Here is a 24,181-nt window from a genome sequence, read left to right as displayed (position 1 = left end):
TCAGAGAACTCAGTAGGGCAGGACCCTTCTTTTCCCAACCACATGGCATGCAAGAGAGTGGTTTCCTCTCTCCTTATTTCTCACAAGTGCTTAGCATGCAGGTCAGGGCATTATGCTCTGTCCCTGTTTCAGGCAGAAAGCAAGAGAACTATTATACGGAGAAGGTCAGTTCTACTTCCTTCCTTCTCCACTACTTCAGATCCTCTGCAGCAAATCCATGTTTCTACCAAACTCTTCTTAGTCAAGTATACTACATAGCAGAGTGCCAGGCTGAGCCTACGTTCTGCTCACTATGAATTCAGGCTGTCTGACCATAATGTCAAGCAGAGTTTCTTAAACCATCTGCTGCAAAGCATCTGATTTTCTTTCTTTCTTTCTTTTTTTCAATTTATAATCTATCACAGACTGAGATTTCATAAAATTCAATAAATTACTAGAAAAATCAAGCAAAAAATACAAATATCACAATCCCAGTTTACTATTATCAGATTCAACAGACACAAAGTTACTATGTTAAATTGTTGTAAGTTTTTCAACACTTAAAACAGGCATTTCTGTACTTATCTTGCTAGCAAAGAGTGTGCACAACAGCCCCGTCTGTGGACCACGTTTGAGTAGCATAGGTCTAGCTGACTGGCAGGTAAAAGGAAATAGCCTTCTTGAGAAAGAATTCACCTGAAGACAGAAAGGGTTGAAGTGCACATGTTTTGTTGATGGAATATGGGCATCATTAGAGGGGAAAGGTGATTCAGAGCACATTCTTGACTGTTACTCAGTCCTTCCTCAGCAAAATCTAAAGGAGCTATTTCACCAGAGTCTCCAGTGCACAGACAATGAGATAGTAAGTTGTGTCACATTTTCAGCTGTGAACAAAGATGGCACCCTTGGCCTTAAGCAAGGGTTGTGTGCCCTTGTAGACAACAGCAGCCATAAGCTGACTTAGCAGTAGCAACAATGGCCAGGGTTGTGGGGCATAATCATCCCAGACAGCAAGAACAAAGAAAATAAAATAATGGCAGATGCCATGTGGTTTCAGGAGTACATGTGAAGGGTCCATGAGGACTTCCAGAAATATCTGGGAGGCATTTGAGAATGACCATATTTTCCACAGAAAAAGCAAGATTGGAGCCAGAGAAGTTAGCCCAGCAGGTCCCTGATCCCATCTTATGATTATTTCCCCTGTTCCAGATGCATCATTGGTATAGCCATCCAGGAATACCTTGAAGATATTGCAGGTTTGGATCCACACCACCACAATAAAGCAAATACTGCAATAAAGTAAGTCCCACCATTTTTTGTTTCCCAATTCATACTAAAGTTATTACTAAAAAAATTATAATGATCATCTGAGCTTTCAGCAAGTTGCAGTCGTTTTGCTGGTGGAGAGTCTTGCCTGGAAGGTGATGACTGTTCACTGATCAGGTGATGCTTGCTAAGGGTTGGGGTGGCTGCAGCAATTTCTGAAAATAAGACAAAAATGAAGTTTGCCACATCAATTGATTCTTCCTTTCCTGAAAGCTTTCACTGTAGCATAAGATGCTGATTGATAGCATTTTACTAACAGTAGAATTTCTTTCAAAATTGCAGTCATTCCTCTCAAACTCTGCAACTACTTTATCAACTAAGTTTATGTAACATTCTAAATCTTTTATTGTCGTTTCAACAAGTTCACAGCATCTTCAGCAGAAGTAGATTTTATCTCAAGAAATGACTTTATTTGCTCATCCATGAGAAACAACTCATCATCCATTGAATTTTAATCATGAGATTGCAGCAATTCAGACCCATCTTCAGGCTTCACTCTTAATTCTAGTTCTCTTACTATTTCCATCACATCTGCTACTTCATCCAGTAAGTCTTGAACCTCTCATAGTCATTCATAAGGGCTGAAATCAAGTTCTTCTCAACTCCTGCTAATGTTGATATTTTGACCTCCTCCTGTAATCACAAATATTCTTATCTTTGTATGTTCTTTGGGTTCTGGGTGTTTTTTTTTTTTTTTTTTTTTTGAGATGAGGTCTCACTCTGTCACTCAGGCGGGAGTGTAGTGGTGTGATCTCAGCTCACTGCAATCTCTGCCTCCTGGGTTCAAGCGATTCTCCTGGCTCAGCCTCCCAAGTAGCTGGGACTACAAGTGTGCACCACCACACCCTGCTAATTTTTGTATTTTCGGTAAAGACAGGATTTCACCATGTTGGCCAGGCTGGTCTTGAACTCCTGACCTCCTCTTGGGAGGCCTTGGCCTCCCAAAGTGTTGGAATTACAGGCGTAAGTCACTGTACCTGGCCACAGATATTCTTAATGGCATTTAGAAGGGTGAATCCTCTGGGAAGGTTTTCAGTTCACTTTGCCTGGATACATCAAAGGAATCACTATCTATGGCAGTGATATCCTTATGAAATGTATTCCTTAAATAATAAGATTTGAAAGTTGAAAGTCAAAATTACTCCTGTCTATGGGCTGCAGAATGGATCCTGTTACCAGGTATGAAAACAACATTAATATTATTGTACATATCAGAACTCTTGTGTGACCAGGTGCGTTTTCAATGAGCAGTAATATTTTGAAAGAATTCTTGTTTCTGAACAGTAAATCTCAACAGTGGGTTTGAAATATCCAGTAAACCATCCTGAGAACAGATGTACTATTATCAGGCTTTGTCTCATTTATAGAGCAGGGGCAGGGTAGATTTAGCATAACTCTTAAGAGCCCTAGGATTTTCAAAATGGTAAGTAAGCACTGGTTTCAGGTTAAACACCAGCTGTATTAACCCCTAACAAGGGAGTCAGCCTATCCTTTGAAGCTCTGAAGGCAGGCATCGACTTCTCTTTAGCTGTGAAAGTGCTAGAAAGAAGTCAATGACTGGCTTCAAAGCTTCGAAGGACGGCCTCTTCTTCCAATAGAAGACTATTCTGCTACATTGAAAATGTGGTGTTCATCAATGATCTTGGCTAGATCCTTTGCATACCTTGCTGCAGCATCTACATCATCACTTGCTGTTTCACCTTGCAGTTTTGTTATGGAGATGGTTTCTTTCCTTAAATCTCATGAACCAACATCTGCTAGCTTTGAACTTTTCTTCTGCAGCTTCCTTACCTCTCTCAGCCTTCATAGAATTGAAAGGAGTTAGGGCTTTGCTCTGGATTAGGATTTAAGGAAATATTGCGGCTAGTTTGATCTTCAGTCCCGACCACTCACACTCAAACTTTCTCCATCTCAGCAATAACGCTTTCTTGCTTCATATTCATGTGTTGATTAGAGTAGCACTTTTCATTTTCTTCAAAAATGTTTCCTTTGCATTCACAATTTTTTGGCACAAGAGGCCTAGTTTCTGGTCTGTCTCAGTTTTCAACACGCCTTTTTCACTAAGCTTAATCATTTCTAGCTTTTGATTCAAAATGAAAGATGTGAGACTTTTTCTTTCATGTGAACACTTAGAGACCATTTTAGGATTATTAATTGGCCTAATTTAAATACTGTTGTGTCTCAGGGAAGGGGGTGCCCAAGGGGAGGGAGAGAGATGGAGGAACAGCAAGTCAGTGAAGCAGCCAGAACACACACATTTATTAAGTTTGTTGCCTTATATGGGTGTGGTTTATTGCACCCCAAAATATTACAATAGTAACATCAAAGATCGCTGATTACAAAGCACCATAACAGATATAATAATCATCAAACCAGTTTGAAATATTGCAAGAATTACCAAACTGTAACACAGAGACACAAAGTGAATATATGCTGTTGAACAAATGGTGCTAATAGACTTGCTCAACTCAGGGTTGCCATAAACCTTTAATTTGTAACAAAGACATCTACAAAGCACAGTAAAGCAAAGAGCAATAAAACAAGGTATGCCTGGGTTGATGAACTTAGCTATTCAAGACAGCTAAGCACAGCCTCAGACAATAAAGTATCCTTTATGTGATGAAACCAGAGCAACTGACAAGTCCAGCCTGGTTTGTTTAAATCAGATACTGAAGTTGGCCTTTATTAACAACAACAACAACAACAAAAACTTAGGGGCAAACCATGATCCAAAAAGACAGGTCTTAAACAAGAGCAAACTGCATGATCAAAAAACTTACATTTTTTTTTCCTTCTCTACACAAAGATACCATCTGCAACAATTTCATCTTTTATTTTTTTTGCTTAACTTTTCCTGAAATTTTCAAAATGTCATCAATATTTTGCCATATTGTTGATCTCTCCTACACTTAAAAATTTCTTTTTTTTTCTGTTTGGAACACTTTAAAACAAATCCTAGACATAATTAATGAATGAGGTATGGCTGTACTCAGCAACCGACAGAACCCCAACATTGGTTCCCTGATCTACAGAGTGTGGGCTATTATAATAGGAAAGGCCAAGTAGAAACCACTAGAACTGCCTCTATCTGGGAAGACAGTAAACCAAAAGCAAGCCCACATTCCCAGAGGGACTTCAGAGGTCAGTGCCACCATCAAGGACTTGATGGATGCAATGGTGGCGATTCCACCACATCTCCATTCAGCCCACCTATTTGACCTATGCAGAAAAAGACAGGTCTTGGGAGAATGAGTACATTATCACAAACTTACTCATGTGGTGACTCCAGTTGCAGATGCTTTTCCAGATGTGATTTCATTGCTTAAGCAAATTAACACATCCGCTGACACCCAGTATGCAGCTACTGATCTGGCAAATGCCTTTTTCTCCATCCCTGTCCATAAGCCCCACCAACAGCAGTATGCTTTCAGCTGGTAAGGCCAACAACACACCTTTACTGTCCTACCCCAAGGGTGTATCAGCTCTCTCACCCTATGTCATAATTTCTCCACAGGGTCTTTGATCGCATTTCCCTTCCACAAGACATCACAGTCGTCCATTACATTGATGACATTACGTTGACTGGACCTAGTCAACAAGAAGTAGCAAATACCCTAGACATACTGGTGAGACATTTGTCTCAGAGAGTGGGAAATAAATATGACAAAAATTCAAGTGCCTTCCAATTTACCAAAATTTCTAGGGGTCCAGTGTTGTGGGACATGTCAAGATATCTCTCCTAAGGTAAAGAACAACTTGTTGCATTTGGCCCTCTGAAAATAAAAACAAAACAAAACAAAACAAAAAACAGTACATACCTAACAAGCATCTTTGGAATTTGGAGGCAACACTGTTTTCTATATTGCTTATGTAATTCATTGGTCTTACCATGTTGCCCATAATCCTGGAGCAGCTGGCTTGAGAAAATGGTAGAATAGCCTTTTGAAAGCTCAGTTACAGCACTAGGTAGGTGGCGGTATCTTGCAGGGCTGAGGCAATGTTCTCCAGGAGGCTATATATGCTGTAAAATCAGCATCCAATATATGGTGTTCTTTCTTCCAGAGCCAGGATTCACAGATCCAGCAATGAAGGGGTGGAAATGGGAGCTGTGCCACTCACTATCACCCCTTGTCCACTGGCATGATTTTTGTTTTCTGTCCCCAAGTTCCTATGCTCTTTAGTTCTAGCAGACTTTGTTCCAAAACCAGTAATACCTCAACCAGGAGACACAATGATTCTATTAAACTGGACATTAAGATTACCACTCTGCCACTTTGCACTCCTCATGCCTCTGAATCAACACATAAAGAAGAGAATTACTGTACTGACTATGGTGACTAGTCCTGATTGCCTGGGGAAACTGGGCTGCTACTGCACAAGGAAATAAAGAAGGGTATGTCTGGAATACAGGAGATCCACTAGATCTGTTTTACCAAGCCCTGATTAAAGTCAATGGAAAACTTTAAAACCTAATACAGGAAGGACAACGAATGGCTCAGATTCTTCAGGAATGAAGGTTTGGAATATCTCACCAGGCAGAATCCCAAATAGCCAAGTTGCTTGCTGAGAGCAAGGAAATATGGAATAGGCAATGCAAGGTGTTAAAAATACCAGCTACAATCACATGTCCAATTGCCAAAACAAGAACTGTGATTATGTCTGTGTACTTATGTATACAAATATGTATATATTGCACATACACACATATATATACTGAACAAATCTTTTTCCCCCTCCTTTATCCTCTTAGCTAATGTAAGATATATTAATAGTATCCTTACATCGCAGTATTAAGGTACAGGATAGCAAGGAAAAAAGTGATCACCAAGGACTTTGCATCCTCCTTTGGGGAATGGATTGCATCCTCTTCTGAGGAAATCTCCTCCAGGGAATATTCGTGGTTGTACATGTTAGAAGTACAACCTAGTTACTGTCTTTATTTGAATAGAGACTAAAATATGGTTTAAGATGCATACAGGCCAGGTGCAGTGGCTCATGCCTGTAATCCCAGCACTTTGGGAGGCTAAGGCAGGCAGATCACCTGAGGTTGGGAGTTCAAGATCAGCCTGGCCAACATGGCAAAAGCCCGTCTCTACTAAATATACAAAAATTAGCCAGGTGTGGTGGTGCACGTCTGTAATCCCAGCTACTCGGGAGGCTGAGGCAGGAGACTCGCTTTAACCCGGGAGGCAGAGGTTATAGTGAGCTGAGATCAGGCCACAGCACTCCAGCCTACGTGGCAGAGTGAGACTGTCTCACAAAAAAACAAAACAACAACAAAAAACCCAAAAAAGATGCATACAGGTGCCAAGCTGACTAAGAGTGGACTGTGAAGGTTAGTTTTGTGCATCAACTTGGCTAGGACACATTGCCTAGTTATTAAAAAACTATTATATTAAAAAACTATTATAAAACTTGAATCTAGGTACTCCTGTGGACATATTCTGGAGTTGTACTTAACATTTATAATCCCTTAAATTTAAGTAAAAAGAGATAATCCTCCATAATGTGGGTGAGACTCATCCAATCAACTGAAAGGCTTTAAGAGCAAACCTGAAGTTTCCAAGAGGAAGAACTTTTGCTCCCAAACCACAGCCTCAGCTCCTACCTGAGACTTTTCAGTCTTCTGACCTGTCCCACAGATTTTAGACTTGCCAGTCCCCACAATCGCATAAGCCACTTCCTTGAAATAAATACTCATATATCCAACTGCTTCTGCTTCTTTGGAGGCCCTGAGATAACTTTCTTCCCCAAATATCCCATTTTATTGTTTGTTGAAATATTTTATTTCTAATTTTATATTTTTGAACAGTTAAAAACTCAAAGTACAATGAAGTTTACAATGAAAAGGAGCACTCCTGGGATCCTTATCCCCCAGGTATCTAGTTCCACTCCTTGGAGACTACCAATGTCATCAGGTTCTTCCATGTATATCTTCAGAGACAGTCTACCATATACAAACAAATATGAATACACACATTTTTCTTTTTTTTTTTTTTTGAGACGGAGTCTCACGCTGTTGCCCAGGCTGGAGTGCAGTGGCGCGATCTCGGCTCACTGTAAGCTCCGCCTCCCGGGTTCCCGCCATTCTCCTGCCTCAGCCTCCTGAGTAGCTGGGACTACAGGCGCCCGCCACCGCGCCCGGCTAAGTTTTTGTATTTTTAGTAGAGACGGGGTTTCACTGTGGTCTCGATCTCCTGACCTTGTGATCCGCCCGCCTCGGCCTCCCAAAGTGCTGGGATTACAGGCTTGAGCCACCGTGCCTGGCCAACACATTTTTCTTCTTATACATCAATTGTAGCATGCCACACAGTTTCACACCATGCTTTTCTCAATAAACATTATTATGCCTTAGAGATCCTTTCATCTCAGTACCTAAAGCACTTCTTCATTCCTTTTTCCACTGGGCAAATGAAATTTGTTTCACCAATCCTGTGTAATTTATTATCTAAAGTGAGACACTGAGAGTGAAAGGAGCACGATTAATAATTATACCAAGAACAGCAGGTATAAACTGATAGTGTTCAAAAAGCCAGAGCATATGGTTATCCTACCTATGGCAGATATTTAGGTTGCTTCCAATTCTTTGATATTACCAAGTTGCAAAGAATATACTTGTAAATACATACTTTTGCACATCTATGTGCTTTGTTTGGTAAGATAAATTTCTAGAAGTGGAACTGCAGGGCAAAAGGTTATGTATGTGAATTTAAGTTTCACAGACTGCCAACTGCTGTACATAAAGAGTATAACAAGTTACACTTCCCTAGCAGGCACAGAGAATGCCTGCCCTACTTATTGGATAATCCTTTTCCCATTGTGATCCCATCTTTATCACAATGTTTTAAGCCCTCACATGTATGATACTGAAATCTTTTTTGGGTGAGTACATACCATTGATATCTAATTGTGCATTCAGTTCTGTACTACCTTTCAAAAATAGTTAATCTAGGTTTATATTACCCTTTCAAAAACTTCTTAGCTATTTTCACCTACTTATTTTTCCAGATGAACTATGGGATAGTTTCTCTATTATACCCCCTCAGAAATTTTAACAGTGGCAGCATTCAACATGTAAAGGTTAAGTAGCTCCATTTATAATCATTTCTTTTTCTAATTTTCGATATACAATTATTACCTGCAAATAGAAATCTGGCCACCTAATTTCTAAAAGACATTGTTTAATGCACCATTGCACTGGCAAAATTTCCTGAACATTATTAAATAATAATCCAGATAATGGGAATTCTGGATTTTAATAAGTACATCTAATATTTCAATTGTAACAATTAACTACAGTCATGTGTTGCTTAACAATGTGGATACATTTCGAGACATGCTTTGTTAGGTGATTTCATCATTATATGGACATCATACTGTACTGACAGGAACCTCAGATGGTATAGCCTACTACTACACACCTAGGCTATATGGTATAGCCTGCTGTTCTGACCACCCTCGTATGTGGTCTTTCATTAACTGAAACATCATTATATGGTACATGACTGTGTTTATAGTTTTTTTGCAAGTAAAGCATTATATCTCTTGCTTCTATTTTATTTGTAAAGGCTATTTTCTTGCCCATTTTAGGTGCCTCTGCTCTGTGGTTCTACACCATCCTATGTATAGCTTTATCATAGCACTTTCTATACCTGCTTCCTTTACTGACCTCTAAGTTCTTTAAAGGACAGTATCACAAATTAATCTCATATTTACACTGGAAGGAGGGCGGAAGGATGGAAGGAAGAAAAAGTAGCACATGGCCTGGTGCTGTGGCTCACACGTGTAATACTAGCATTTTGGGAGGCCAAAGCAGGCGGATCACTTGAGGTCAGGAGTTCAAGACCAGCCTGGCCAACATGGTGAACTCCTGTCTCTACTGAAAATATAAAAATTTGCCAAGCACGATGGTGTAAGACTGTAATCCCAGCTACAAGAGAGAATGAGGCATGAGAACAGCTTGAACCCAGGAGGCAGAGGTTACAGTGCGGCAAGATCATGCCACCACTGCACTCCAGACTGGGCAACATGGCCATGGCAAGACTCTGTCTCTAAAAAAAAAAAAAAAAAAAAAACACAAAGAAAAAGCAGCACAGCACCTAGCCAATTGCCTCACTGCACAATTTTAGGGATAACAATCACACATATTCTATGTGAAAAGCAACTCCCAGAGCATAGAAATATGATGTGACATGAATGGTGCTTCTTAGAATTGTGCAATGTGATAGCTCTGCTGACTGGCACACAGGTGCTCAATGCACATGTACTGAACTGTTCCAGGGAAAAATTGATTGTCAAAGAAACTAGAAAGAAATTAACAACTCTGAATGATAGACTGCATTCCTGAACATAAAGGGCATATTCTAGAACTGTAGTACCTCTTTCATGGAGATTAAATTAGCTTCATGCCTGAGGTTTCTTGGTTTCTTTTCTGTTTTGTTTTTGAGACGGAGTCTCTGTTGCCCAGACTAGGGTGCAGTGGCGCAATCTCGGCTGACTGCAACCTGAGGTTTCTTTTCCAATTAACAGTTTATACTACCATAAAACAACCTCCAAACCAATACCTACAAGAAACACTCATTATTTATTCATGTGGCTGAAAGAGTAATTAAGTTTAGATTTTTGGAAAAAGTCTGAACAAAAACAGGACCTATATAGTGCTCAAACTATATTTTTAAAAATACTATTTTATTTTTACTCACGTATGAAAAAAATGGCTATACTATCATGTTTACATACATACTAACATTGAAAACAGAATAACGAATTGTATTTAAATTTTATAAAGAACACACAAACATTAAAACAGTGATTGGTTACAGAAAGCAGAGTTTGAGGAAAAACCATTAGCTATAATTTTCATTTTCATTAAAGAGCAGCACCCTCTGAGAATAATCAAACTGATTAGTAATATTCATCTATACTGCAAAATAATATGTACAAAGTAAAGTTAGTGATTGTACTGATTTTATTACTTTTATGAAGCCATTTTATGTTCCTCACTCAATGCAAAGAAATAAAACATAATCTGAAGAAAAATATGTCCTTATTATTATTCACAATAAAAAGTTGGCTTCATTCTGCAAGCCTGGGCATATTGTACAATTGGGAGCACTCAACGGCTCAAGTGGATCGATGTACCAGTTTGATTCTGATCCACTGAACAGAATCTCTCATCCATATCTGGCGACCAGACTAACTCCATGGGAGCTGTGATAGACTGAACCATTTCTGTGGTATCCCTAGATCACACTAAATAAGAAAGACGCTACACCAGAAAATATAGCAACTGATCTATCCATAAATTAACATCTATATGCTAGCTCTTTAGTATAAGTTGGAAAAAGTGGCCCTTTCTTGAGCACATGGATAAAAGTATTATTGTAGTCTAAAGATTGCTGGATTGATAGTGTGTTATTATAATGAAGATAAGGTACACACTGAAACCACTGTCAGATTAAGAAACTTCCACAACTTGTCTCAATTCTTCAAATAATGGAGCAAGTTCCTTTTCTAGGCTGACAATTAGTCCTAAAATAAAGAGATTAAGAAAATTACATGTTAGAAAAATGTTCCTCAAAGTCTGAAATTCAAATTTCCTCAAGCCCAAAATACATAGTTACCAAAAGTAAATCAGAACATAGTTTGTTTCCCATGACTGAAACAAAATACAGGTTGAATATCCCCAATCCAAAATGCCGGGTACCAGAAGTGTTTTGAATTTTGGAATATTTGTACAATACTTACTAGTTGAGCATCCCTAATCCAAAAATCTCAAATATGAAATGCTCCAGTGAGCATTTTCTTTGAATGCCATATTGGTGCTCAGAAAATTTCAGACTTTAGAATGTTTTGGATTTCAGATTTTTGGATGAGGGATGTTCAACCTGTACTATAACCCTAAATAAAGTAACCAAAAACTCTGTAGTCATTAATAAGTTTATTTTCAGCATCTATTACTGAAGTAAATGAGTGAAAAATACTTATATATTAGGAAATACAGAATAAATTATATGCACTATAATTTGTTAGAGTTCTAGAACGAAAATCTTAATTTATACCTTACTGTTTCAAAATTTGCATTGACTCAGAAAAAATAAATATAATTTTTACTAAATCAGGCATACTTTTGTCTCCGAGCAAATTTTAATGGATTACATCAAAAGATAGGTAGATAGCTTCTATACTGAACAAAGGAAATCAGAAATTTATTTTTATAAATTCAACAAAGCTAAGACATAAATAAATATTTCAAATGAAAACATATTTTAAAAATAAATGGTAGAGTATAAAACACACTGGAGTTCAATGATGAACCTGGGAGATAAACATCTAGAAATCAGCATATCTAGCTTCTCCTTAGTTTACTAGAGTGAAAGGCTACCTACCTCAAACAGAGCCTGTTTTATGTTCAAACAAATAAAGATCTTTCTCTGTCTTATAGAACATAAAAAGCATCTGGACTCTCAAGGAAAGGGTCCAAGTACTAAAATATTGTTCTGTACATTATCATAATATACAACAACTGGTGACTTGGTATGTGATAGGTCATGTACCAAAATTGAGATTTAGTATATTTCATAAATATACTTAAAATCTAAACACCATTACTATCCTATATAATTCAGAAAGTGCTTTTACATATAGTATTTTACAGATTTCTAAAATGTTTCAAAATGGAAGAGATCTAATAGATCATCAAATCTAAACCTCTCATTCTAAAGATAAGGTATCTAAGAACAGGCTTCAGTGACATAGCTAGAAGAATTTGCTCAGCTTGGAGAAAAATCAAACAGAAAAAAAATACATTACAATTCTCAACAGCAATCAAATCTAAAGGAGACAGACCTTTTAATAAAAATCCTACTTTATATAAAATGAAGTAAAAAAATTACAACCAAGTGAATAGTCATTATTTTACACATAAATATTCGGTGGAAGTATTGGATACAATGGAATTTTACTATCCTCTATAAAGGATACAGCTTCCTAGCATTTGTTCTCAAATTCTTCAGTTCTCAAGAAGAATGAGACTACGTTCGTCTTATTCAGGCTCTTTAAATTCTCAATCACATTCATTTTCCCCATTAGGTAAAATTTTAAAAATTCTAATTTAATAGATTGGTCTATAATTCATCAATCATTTTAATGCATTTTGTAGGGTTATTTTCACCTTGTTTTCTTAAACTGCTGTAATGGGAGCAAGATGTAGCACTCAAGATAATATTTAATTTTCCTGTCTCCAAAAAAAAAAAAAAAAATCACTTACCCATACGGTCTCATTTGAACTAGAAAATAACATTGTAAGATGGAGAAAGCATATATTATCTCCATTATACAGATATGGAAACTAGGATTCAGAGAAATCACTTCCCAAGACATGGAAAAAAGACAGTGAAACTGGGCCACAAGTTCAAGATTTTTGGCTCTAAATCTACTATTCCTCTTAAATTAAGGTATGGTAATTAAGTTAATTTTTTTAAATTAAGGATTAAAAGTGATATTTAAGGTAATTAAACACACCTGTATTGGCACTGCTGCTGGCTATGAAACTCACCACCAAAGGTAAACGATTAAACTGAACCACCTAAAAAGAAAATAAGAGCCAAATAATATGTTGCATTGTGAAAAGGTAGTATAACTAAACTGAAATGTCTTAATCTTTCAAAACCTTTAAAATGATTAATGTTTTAGTCCAACATCATAGTATTACATTATGAAATAGAAAGGAACTTTCTATTTCAGTGAATATTTCCATAATTAGTGATGATCTCTTAGAGACATTAATACCATTGAGCCTGGAAAGTTTTTAAGGTGAAACCATGTCTTCATTTTTTTATCTCTAAAGCCCAGCAAAATGTCAATTACATCATAAGGACTTAATAAGTAGTTGATAATTAAATGGATAAATACAGTAGTTCTCAGTCATTCAGGTAGGTTTATCTTCACGATATTTTCTGGCTCTTGTGTATTACAGTAATTTAAATTAAATTTAAAATAACTTTAAATTAACTACCTTCAAAAAAAAAAACTTAGTTTCAACCTAATCCTTATTTGAAATTAAAGGTCAGATGGTTTGGTTATGTTTTACCTAATACACATTAAAATATGTAACTTTTAAAATAAAAGATGGGCCTGGCATGGTGGCTCACGTCTGTAATCCTAGCACTTTGGGAGGCTGAAGTGGATGGGATCACTTGAGGCCAGGAGTTCAAGACCAGCCTGGCCAACATGGTGATAGCCCATCTCTACTAAAAATACAAAAATTGGCCAGGCCTGGTAGCACATGCCTGTAATCCCAGCTACTTGGGAGGCTGAGGCTTGAGAATCTCTAGAACCTGAGAGGCGGAAGTTGCAGTGAGATGAGATCATGTCACTGCACTCCAGCATGGGGCGACACAGGCAGACTCTGTCTCGGAAGAAAAAAAAAAAAAAAAAGAGTAACTTAACATCAATTGATTAGGAAACATAGCTCTAAAGCACAAGGAATTAATTCAGTCTTAAAAAAATATAGCTTGAGATCAAGAGACATGTAAAAACTAACTTCTTTCCCACAAATAATAACCTCATTTATTACATATATATGTTTCCAAAAAATGAAGGAATTAGTAGCAAGAGCAAATTTAATAAACTTTCAAGGAAAGTTTTTTTTATCTGTTACTACAACAAAAAAAGTGTGTCATCTGAGAAATCACAGTTGTTTAGCTAAGGGCACCATCTACTGGAGATAACAGTGACCTGACGTACACTTTTTAGGATAACATGTACTTTATTAAGTCACTTAATTACTTTTCCATCGTAATTATTTCCTGGTATAAAATGTGAAGAAAATTACTACCGTTTAACACAACCAATTTGAAGGCTAAAATTTTACAATTTCATCCCCTTCAAAACTGAAATTGAGAACTATAACACAAACTATTTTATATATAAAAGGCACAAAAATGACAACTGAAATCAGCAAATCATTTGATAATTATGAACTTACCTGGTAGGTGTTATAGTAACAGATGATACTTTTATTTTTTGAAAGTCCAAGTTTGCTCCCTTGGTCTGTTGCCAGGGCAAAAGTGGATAAGAAACCAGGTCGCAAAGCATGCTCCGGAGCATTGTCATTGGCCACTAGAAAAATAAGTGATTTAAATAAAAATTATGCAGAGGATATGATAGAGAGATTTACAGCCCTTTTTCATAAACCTCTGTTTAAAACTGAGCACAAAGGTTACGTTTCACAATATTGAAAATCATATCACTAATGGGGTCTCATCACTAATCAGGAAAAATTGCTCAGTCAAAAGTTCACTGATCACAAATAAGAGAAGAAATGCTGACTCTCACAATTTTTTTAAATTTTAAAAAGAAAATTAAATGTTTACCTTTTCTTGATATCTAACTTAAAACATAGATTAATCAAGCACATTTAACTGGTTATCTGAGGACTAGGTTAGAATAAACTAATGAAAAAAGTTACAAAACTTCTGCTCTTATAAAACCCACAGCAAGGAATATCTCTCATAGATATTAGCAATCTGCAGCTAGTTACCTGTTTCGTGTTTCTCTCACTCATTAAAAGGTCTGCATGGAGTTTGTTGTATTAATGAGTGCAGGGCTCAAGGCTTTAACACAGATATCCTCATGAAGAACATTAGAACTGGAAAATCTGAGATTATTTTGTTCAAATCCCTCATTACAGAATTAAGGGAAAGCAAGTAATCTGTCCACAACCATTCAACGACCATTTTATAGTGAGTTAGAAAGCACACTGGACCACACATCAGGAGATGATGGGTTCTGTTACTGACTCATGCCCGACTTTGGACTGCAATGTTTGAAGATTATAAACCACAGGACCTCCTTTGTTGATATTCCATGTTCTTATAATGTGTTTGTCAAAATTCTCCCAGAAATGGAATCAATGTCTATTATAGAAATGTTTATAATCTTTACAAATTCATGCAGTTTATTAATAAGAATCTAAGACACAGCTAACTCTCCACTGAAACTGCTAATGAAGTCCAAGTGTCTTTGCACTTTATTACCTTCACTTATAAAATGAAAGAACTAAATCAGTTGACTTCTAAACCTCCGTTCATTTCTAAAGTCTAAAATTATCTGACATATATGACAACTCCAGGTGGAAAATTGTACACAAAATATACAGAACATTATCCAATCTTTAATGTTTGATAAAGCCATTACAGTGTCCCAAAAAAACTAGGAACATCCATGCTCATAATACCATAAAATAAAAATAGTAAAAAATTGTCTGAATCCATACTGACTCTCTGTGACATCATGTTTACTTATGATTCAAATACATGGGTATTATCCTAAAACAACTAGCAATTTGATAAAGTGTGTGTGTGTGTGTGTATGTAATGTAGGGGTGTCTGTGTGTTTATCTAGCTGCCTACATGCTCACTCTCATCACTTAGATTTACTAATGGTTTACGTTGCACTGTAAATGTCTTTAACGGGAAATGGGTCTGTGATAAATCCATGCTTAAACTCTAGATGTTAACATGATACACCTGATATATAATACACTGTAGATTCAAATTCAACCTTCAACATACAAAAGCAAACACTTCCGCCAATACTAAGACCACCATCTCCTAAAATTTACTAAAATGAATTTTACATGTTTGCCTGCTGTACTACTCAGATGTAAATTACACGCATTTTTAGTCAAAAGCAAAGAAGATATTTGCATTTAAATGTTCACTTTTACCTTTAATAACAGGTACTCCATCTCTATCTGATACAACAATGGCATGGAGCCCTTCAACACTAGAAAAAGAAAATAGTTAAAATATAAAAAAAGTTAAAATATAAAATATTTCATTTTCTCAAACTATGCACCTCAAAGACATAATAATTCTCATGTATTTTCTGAAAAACCACAGGACCCCAAAATTCTCCCAGAAATGGAATCAATGTCTATTATAGAAATGTTTATAATATTTATAAATTCATGCGGTTTATTAATAAGAATCTAAGACAAAGCTAACTCTCCATTAAAACTGCTAATGAATGATCAGTCCATGGTTTACAAAAGCATGAAAGATTATCAGCAATGGCTGCAGTGACAAAAAAGAGCCTTCTTCTTTTTTCATTCATGCAAATATTAAATGGCCGGTGTTTGTGGCACTTAATACTTTGATACTATGAAAAACAGAAATAAGCACAATCATTGCCTTCACGTGGCTTCCGATCTAAAAAGTGAGTGTGTTATCAATAATCTCACAAGAACAAACGTAAAACTAAAATTGGGGGCAAGTATTGTTAAAAAGTTCATAGGGGCCAGGCACGGTGGCTCACGCCTGTAATCCCAACACTTTGGGAGGCTGAGGCGGGCAGATCACGAGGTCAGGAGATCGAGACCATCCTGGCTAACACGGTGAAACCCCATCTACTGAAAATACAAAAAAAAAAAAAAATTAGCCGGGCGTGGTGGTGGGCACCTGTAGTCCCAGCTACTCAGGAGGCTGAGGCAGGAGAATGGCATGAACCTGGGAGGCGGAGCTTGCAGTGAGCTGAGATCGTGCCACTGCACTCCAGCCTGGGCAACAAAGCAAGACTCTGTCTCAAAAAAAAAAAAAAAAAAAAAAAGTTCATAGTGATATGAGAACCTAGAAAACAGGAGGTTGATGCAGACAGAGAGTGGACCAGGGAAGGCTTTCTGAGGCAGTAATATCTCAGCTGAGATGTTATGGTATTAAGTGAAAAGACGTGGAAAGACTGTTCCTGGCTGAAGAAACAGGGCAAAACGAATGAAGGCCATGCAGCAATGCTTTCAGCCATGCTTACATAAGTAGTAAGCAGAATGATCAAGCTATAGCTCTAAAGTTAGAAAGACCTGGGTTCCAGTCCAGGCTCTGCCACTGATTATTTATGCTGTCTTGGGCTAGTTATGAAACCTTTATAAGCCTCAGATTAACTATCTGAAAAATGGGAATAACTGTACTTACTTAGATATTGTGAAATTTAATACAACGCACATAAAGTGTTGGCTGGCACATAATTCGAAAATATCACTTATTAACTAATACCAATGGTGTCAATTGTGCACAGTGACAATGACATAATTTATCACTAAAGTTTAAGTACTAAATAATCAGTGAGAATCCCTGGGAAATTAGCAATTAAGAAATACATACAGTAGAGCACAAAAGTACTGTGTTAAAAAATATAAGGTGACACTCCTCAACTTTCAACATTTATGCAAAACCCTTTCATTGTAACATAAAACTTATAGTCCTGTAACTATCTTATGGAATCTATAAACTACAACTCAGAGATATGTTCAATATCCCTACAGCAACCCGGAATTATCTATTCTTTGCGTTAACTTTAAAGTGTTAACTTTAATATATTAACTAAGGAATAAGAAATAGTATATTAACCTTATGTTTAAATACTGACATTAAATTTTTAAAAACCCCATTGCAAAAACTTTTAAGTCAGAGAAGTGTTATTAAATGCGAGTGGAAAATGTTACAAACAAAATCATTTGTCTTCCTTACACAAAAAATAAGAATAAAATAACTTTATAAATGACTTTTATACTATTTTTATCCTATTATTGGCATGATTTCCTATTCATTCAATCCTAAACTTATTTATGGATTAAAATATATCTCTAAGATTAATACATAACATAGGCCAGGCACGGTGGCTCATGCCTGTAATCCTAGCACTTTGGGAGGCCAAGGTGGGCAGATCACCTGAGGTCAGGAGTTTGAGACCAGCCTGGAAAACGTGATGAAACCCCGTCTCAATTAAAAATACAAAAATTAGCCGGGTGTGGTAGTGCTTGTCTGTAATCCCAGCTACTTGGGAGACTGAGGCATGAGAATCATTTGAACCTGGGTTGCAGTGAGCCAAGATCGCGCCACTGCACTCCAGCCTGGGTGACAGAACGAGACTCTGTCTCAAAAAAAAAAAAAAAAAAAAAAAAAAACCAAAACAGATAAATACATAAAATAAATATATTCTTCTAAGTTAATAACTAGATTATATAAAACATATCCTACAGATATTTGTACATATGCCAATTATTTTGTGCAGTTACCAAAAGCAACATCATTTGAAACAGTAAAGCATTACAAACCCAACTGTCCATCAAGAAGGACAAGGTAAGATATGATATACACCTACAAAGGAATACTCTGCAGTCATGAGAAAGAGGAAGTTCTCTATGTACCAGGAAAGATTACTCTCAAAGTTACATTCTTAAGTGAAAAAATACAGTTTAGAACAGTGTATACAAGCAGCAATAAATTATGTACCAAAATGTGCAGGCATATGTGTATGCTGTGTGTATAAATATGTGTATATACATGTCTGCTCATAGGTACATAAAATATCTCTACAGATAATGGTGGGTGCCTCTGTGAGGGGAAACTGTGCATGTGGCTGGAGAGGAAGGATGGGCAGCTACTCACTCTATGTTCTTCAGTGAACTCCTGAATCTGAACTTTATGAATGTACTACCTACTCCCAAAATAACTTAAAAAACAGGTAAAGAGGACCACAAAAATGTTTAGAAAAATTAGTGCCACCACAGGTAGCTTCTTTTTTAAAATTTCCATGGAAATTACTTTAAACACAACTAATGCTCCAAAGAAAATAAAAGGACTTTCTTTCTGATGGACTTCACAGAGAAATGAATTCAAGAAAGTAGAAAAATTACTTACACTCTTAAGTATATAATTTTAGAAATCAGGTCCCAATATAAAAGCTGTTTTCAATTCTACATACAATGCACAAAGAGTAATATGAATAGATTTTACTAATAATTAAAAATAACTGGCTCATGAAGAGATATTACACTTTTATTTTTTTTATTTATTTATTTATTTTTTTTTGAGACGGAGTCTCGCTCTGTCACCCAGGCTGGAGTGCAGTGGCCGGATCTCAGCTCACGGCAAGCTCCGCCTCCCGGGTTCACGCCATTCTCCGGCCTCAGCCTCCCGAGTAGCTGGGACTACAGGCGCCCACCACCTCGCCCGGCTAGTTTTTTTTGTATTTCTTAATAGAGATGGGGTTTCACCGTGTTAGCCAGGATGGTCTCGATCTCCTGACCTCGTGATCCGCCCATCTCGGCCTCCCAAAGTGCTGGGATTACAGGCTTGAGCCACCGCGCCCGGCCGAGATATTACACTTTTAGAAGAAATGAATTAAATTTTGTGAAATATTCTGAAGAAATCTAAACCTTAAGCTTACTAAAACAACCATTTTTTTCTAAAAACAAATGTTGCAGTACTAATGAAAGTCATCAGATTTAGTTTTATAATTATGAAATATTTGATTATTTTAAAACATACAAAGTGGGATTATTAAAGCCTGAGACTGCTTTGGGTCACAATCAGATTTTAAATTGCAAACGCAAGAACGATATTTTGCAGAGAATTCAAAAAATGCACAAAAACACACATTAGTATCCATAGCTGGCAGACTTTGTTACTGAGAGGCACTGAGGTTCAACAGTTAAAAGCATGAATCCATGGCTCTGAAGCAGGATGCCTGCATCCAAACCCATACATCTAGCAACAAATCAAAGTGTATTCTACTATTCTTCATGAATGTTCAAAACATTATTATTTCTTCATTATTATTGTTCTGGGATGCAGTAAGCCTAATTTCAGTAAATGATATGAGTTGAACTGGCTTTTTTTCATTATTTAAAAAAAACCTGACAGTACTAATACCTTTCCTGCCATTATGAAAGATTTTCATAAAGCTTTTAACAAATATCCTTTAACTGAATTTATTTCTTGGATAAGCACGACAACCTGGTATTTCCCCTTTCGTTAAAAGATAAAAGACATCCGAATTCAAAGAAGGAGCAAGCATATACTTTCCAACTATTTCTGATCAACATTAGAACTACTCAGTAATATAATAAATACTTTTGGTATTATTCTCTAATTCCTTTATACAGACAGCTTCACCATACCCAGTGTCACACACTATTATGACTTTCAGAGTACACTTAATAGTTAAAATGAGATCACCATTGTCTGAAACATTTCTGATACTTATAATCACAGATGATGTAATTAGAATCAATTATTGCTTTATTAGATCTCCAGATGAATAATGGGTATCTTTCTGGTGGGTTTATAACTTAAGAACATTGAATGTAATTTTGCTGTTTCTTCAATAAGAGATGCTAACACTCAAAAGAGGATTGTAAATCACTAAGACTTCTAAGTGAATTAACTGCACTATTAACTATTTCGTCATATCGCCAGTGTAGTGGGGTATCTCCCCATTCCAATTTGAGCACCCTTTATGCTAAGGTAACTACAGAAAAATACAGAAAGTCCTCATTTTGCACAGTCCCAATATGCACATTTTAGTTAGCATGGCATAATACCTGAATAACTGCATAAAGTAGTATAAACTTTTCTAATTCTTTAGTCTACAAATCATAACATAAATAATTACGCAACTAAGAGATGCACACTGTCATCAGTAACCAGCCACATCATTTCTTTCAAAGTATGTTGATGGTTGGTCACTGTGCATCTGTTATGCAGTTCATGCAGAGATAGCAAAGCATGTAGTTTTGTACCTCCTTGTCTCCCAATGATAAAAGTATGTGACATTTAGAAAAAGAGATAATAAAAAGAGGAAACTGGCCGACAAAGATGAAATACAGCAAAGAAATGAAAAGTAATAATGCTGGAAGTGAATTTCAAATAAAGAGTTATAGAAGAAACAGGTGACCAAGGGAATGCTGACACTATCCCTCTAGATACACAGAGAACTCAGTGAAGGCAAACTTATTGACATAAATGAGGAAAGCGGTTGTGACGAAAATTTTCCAGAGGACATGATGCTGGCAAAAAATATTCATATTAAAGGAAATCTCAGAGATACTTCAAAACATTGAAAATACACAGACAAAATACTTCATAAAATTAACATATGGCATATAGAATTTATTCAGTAACAAATTAAAAATTTCTTACCTTGGTAACTTTTTATACAAGAATCGCTTTAGGTCCTGAAAGAGAATATTAAAAAATCATGTTATAATAATAGGCCTTCCACTGTTTTCTAGATCCTGTCCTATCCAAATTTTAGGGACGTTCAGTTATCATTCATAACCTTTCTTGCTGTGTTTTATCTTTCTCTGTCTGATTTGGATGTTTACTAGTCATGCAACTTGGAGTAAGTTAACTAACCTTTTTTCCCTAAGCCTATTTCATTATTTGTTGAATAGGGCTAATATAGAACCTACATCATAAGAGTGCTGTTAAAGTTTTTTGAGAAGTTGCATGGATTAGCATACCTAGAAATGGGAAACACAAATACATTTTAGCCATAAAAATATATCATAATTTTCATACTAGTGTTTTATATCCTGTTGCTATTGTGTTCACTTGAGAAGACATTATAAACACCTTTCCAGGTTCAAAGATAGACTTTCCACCATCATTTTAATGGTCTTGGGTAAGGTGATATGACTTCTGTAAAACTGTTGTCTCACATTATAAAAATATGCCTTCCATTGTTTCATTATTTGTTGAACTCACCTACTCAACAAATAATGAAACAGTGTAAGGCATATTGTTATAACATAATTATTAAAATATTCTGTTTAAGGACCTAAAATAAATTATATATGACTATGTGAGGCAACAGTCTTTTTTTTTGTTTTTGAGAGGGAGTTTTGCTCTTGCTGTCCAGGCTGGAGTGCAATGGCGCAATCTCGGCTCACTGCAACCTCTGCTTCCCAGGTTCAAGCGATTCTCCTGCCTCAACCTCCGAGTAACTGGCATTATAAGCACCCAGCACCACGTCCCAGCTTATTTTTTGTATTTTTAGTAGAGATATGGTTTCACCATGTAGGCCAGGCTGGTCTCGAACTCCTGACCTCAGGTGATCCACCCGCCTTGGCTTCCCAAAGTGCTGGGATTACAGACGTGAGCCACCACGCCCAGCCCAGACTTACAGAATATAAGATAAATGGCGAAGTGTGTCAAGTGTTTAACACTAAACACAGTTAAGACTAAAGAAATATAAGACTATTTTATTTTTCTAAGCTGGGGCTCACTGCAACTTCCAAGTTCTGGGCTCAAGCAATCCTTCCGCCACACTTCCAGCATAGCTGGGACTACAGGGTTATCAATGCGCCTGGTTAATTTTTAAATTTCTTTTTGTATAACGGGGTCTTGCTACGTTGCCCAGGCTGATCTTGAACTCCCAGCCTCAAGTGATCCTTCCATCTCGGCATCCCAAAATGCTGAGATTACAGACTAAGCCACCGCACCGGCCAGAAGATTATCTTATTTTGTCTCATTACACTCTCTCATCCCAGGAATTTCACTGACACTTGAGGTATCAATTTTGACCTCGCATGGATTAATCAGATATCTGTTGTTTTGAGCCTCCAACACTTACTATTCTCCAAACCCGAATGATCATTTTATTTCATGTTATGACTATTGGCTTATTTTTGCTCTCATCCTACACACACACACACACACACACACACACACACACCCCTCATTTTATTTCATGTTATGTTTCTAAAGAGGCATGGGTTAGAAATCATCGTAAATTGCCACAATAAACCTAATAAGATATTGTTACCACTTACTGGAAAAAAGTATTCTGGGTACATGTCCTACTGACCAAATTCTGACAGGAAAAGCAGCGAACCATCATTCAGAATTTCAAACGGTAAATACACAGAGCCTCTCTTATACCCCAGCTGGATTGGTGAGTAGGGAGAATATAATTTTCTCAGTCTCAAGCACCTTAGTGTCCTCCACCCCCATTCGAGGCAGAAACTCAGGATCCTGCAAATTCATTCATATTAGTCTCCCATTTCACATACAAGAGAAAATAATTAACTGGGATGGGTGGGGATGGGAGGATCTTCTACCTCTCCCCGCTCAGTATTCCCCTCCAAATTCCCCACTCTCCCTTCCTCTTATGTGGGGGTGTCACTCACATCCGCCATGATGAACCCCTTTCTCTCGCAGGATCAATCTCCACGCCTGGAAGAGAAACTCCCGGTGACTCTTACCTCTTTGGCTTCCTCGTCCTCCCCACCCCCAACTTAATAAGCAAGATCAGCCCTGGTCAGAACCCGGCAAAACCCCCGCGGTTCTAGGGCTTGGCCCAGCGAGCCCAGTGGGAGTCGGAGTGCCCCAACACCCCCACGGGTACTCAGCTGGCACGCCTTGCCTCAGCCCACCCCATCCCTGCCCCTCCACCCCAAAGAGCTAGGCCCAAAGAAAAGAAGAGGGGGCCCTCTCCTTCTGTTTAGTCTCACCACCCGCGCCACCTCCGGGACTAGGCCTCAAACCAGGCAAAGTAGCGCCAGTTACCTGGGGTTTCTGGGTTGCCTGGTTCTCTCCGTTGTCACTTCAGGGACAGCTTTAAAGACAGGTTCCTCCTCAAGCCACCGTCACATGATTGATGACCTCTTCTGCGCTCCGGGAAGCACTTTCTACGCCGTCGCCCCACGATACTGGATTTCCGGAAGGGCCTGGCGGAAGCTTCGAGGGCGCGGCCGCCCGACGCGCCCCGCCCCTCCCCCGCCCACCGCGGGCCGCGTCTTGCGCCTGCGCCTTGTGTCACGGGCCGAGGGACGTCAGCTGTGGGGTAGAGGATTTGTACGAGATCGCTGGACCCTGAGGACCCCAGAAAATGCAAGCAAGGTTATGTGTTACAAGACATTCTTGTGCAGAGAGGGTGTATAAATGTCATTAGTTTTTCAGGGTCCGTTATCTTAAAACCTTTTCTTGTAGATGAAGAAATTTGAGGGGATAGTGTGATGAGCTGAAGAGCAAGCAACAGATTGCCTGTGATTGGAAGTATCAGGTCCACAGGTTTCTGACTTGTTTCCTAG

The 24,181-nt window shown here is 37.6% G+C and overlaps 2 protein-coding genes across 3 annotated transcripts in view; one reads left to right on the top strand and one right to left on the bottom strand.

The window, feature by feature from the left end:
* Positions 1 to 4,104, top strand: part of LOC105486362 (dual adaptor of phosphotyrosine and 3-phosphoinositides 1) — a 61,189-nt gene extending 57,085 nt beyond the window's left edge. Inside the window, exon 10 of the mRNA XM_071093262.1 lies at positions 1,189 to 4,104. Within this exon, the coding sequence (XP_070949363.1) occupies positions 1,189 to 1,205 (17 nt within the window). The 3' untranslated portion in view covers positions 1,206 to 4,104. The remainder of the gene's footprint in view (positions 1 to 1,188) is intronic.
* Positions 3,537 to 23,797, bottom strand: LOC105486360 (late endosomal/lysosomal adaptor, MAPK and MTOR activator 3). Of its 2 annotated transcripts, XM_011749214.3 has the most exons (7): positions 23,658 to 23,797; positions 23,279 to 23,324; positions 21,288 to 21,322; positions 16,037 to 16,095; positions 14,294 to 14,427; positions 12,829 to 12,892; positions 3,537 to 10,836 (listed from the first exon to the last, which is right to left on the bottom strand). In XM_011749214.3, exons 2-7 carry the CDS (start codon positions 23,285 to 23,287, stop codon positions 10,763 to 10,765), a joined length of 375 nt encoding a protein of 124 aa, XP_011747516.1. In that variant the 5' UTR covers positions 23,288 to 23,324; positions 23,658 to 23,797; the 3' UTR covers positions 3,537 to 10,762. The 2 variants fall into 2 exon arrangements, with proteins under 2 accessions (XP_011747516.1, XP_070949364.1); XM_071093263.1 differs by lacking the exons at positions 23,279 to 23,324; positions 23,658 to 23,797 and adding an exon at positions 22,922 to 23,230.
* Positions 23,798 to 24,181: the final 384 nt, after the last annotated feature.

This window comes from Macaca nemestrina, chromosome 3 (genome assembly GCF_043159975.1).
Source record: "Macaca nemestrina isolate mMacNem1 chromosome 3, mMacNem.hap1, whole genome shotgun sequence".
Lineage (NCBI taxonomy): Eukaryota > Metazoa > Chordata > Mammalia > Primates > Cercopithecidae > Macaca > Macaca nemestrina.
The sequence above is the reverse complement of the archived record's forward strand: the minus strand, read 5'-3'. Positions and strand labels throughout refer to the sequence as shown.

Bases quoted from the DNA above. Each gene is read 5' to 3' on its own strand.
- LOC105486360 (XM_071093263.1), bottom strand. From the start codon at position 22,945: ATGTACCCAGAATACTTTTTTCCA. The intron at 21,323-22,921 runs GTAAGTGGTAAC...ATTCTCTTTCAG, and splicing joins ACCCAGAATACTTTTTTCCA to GACCTAAAGCGATTCTTGTA. The intron at 12,893-14,293 runs GTAAGTTCATAA...TTTTCTTTTTAG, and splicing joins GTTACTATAACACCTACCAG to GTGGTTCAGTTTAATCGTTT.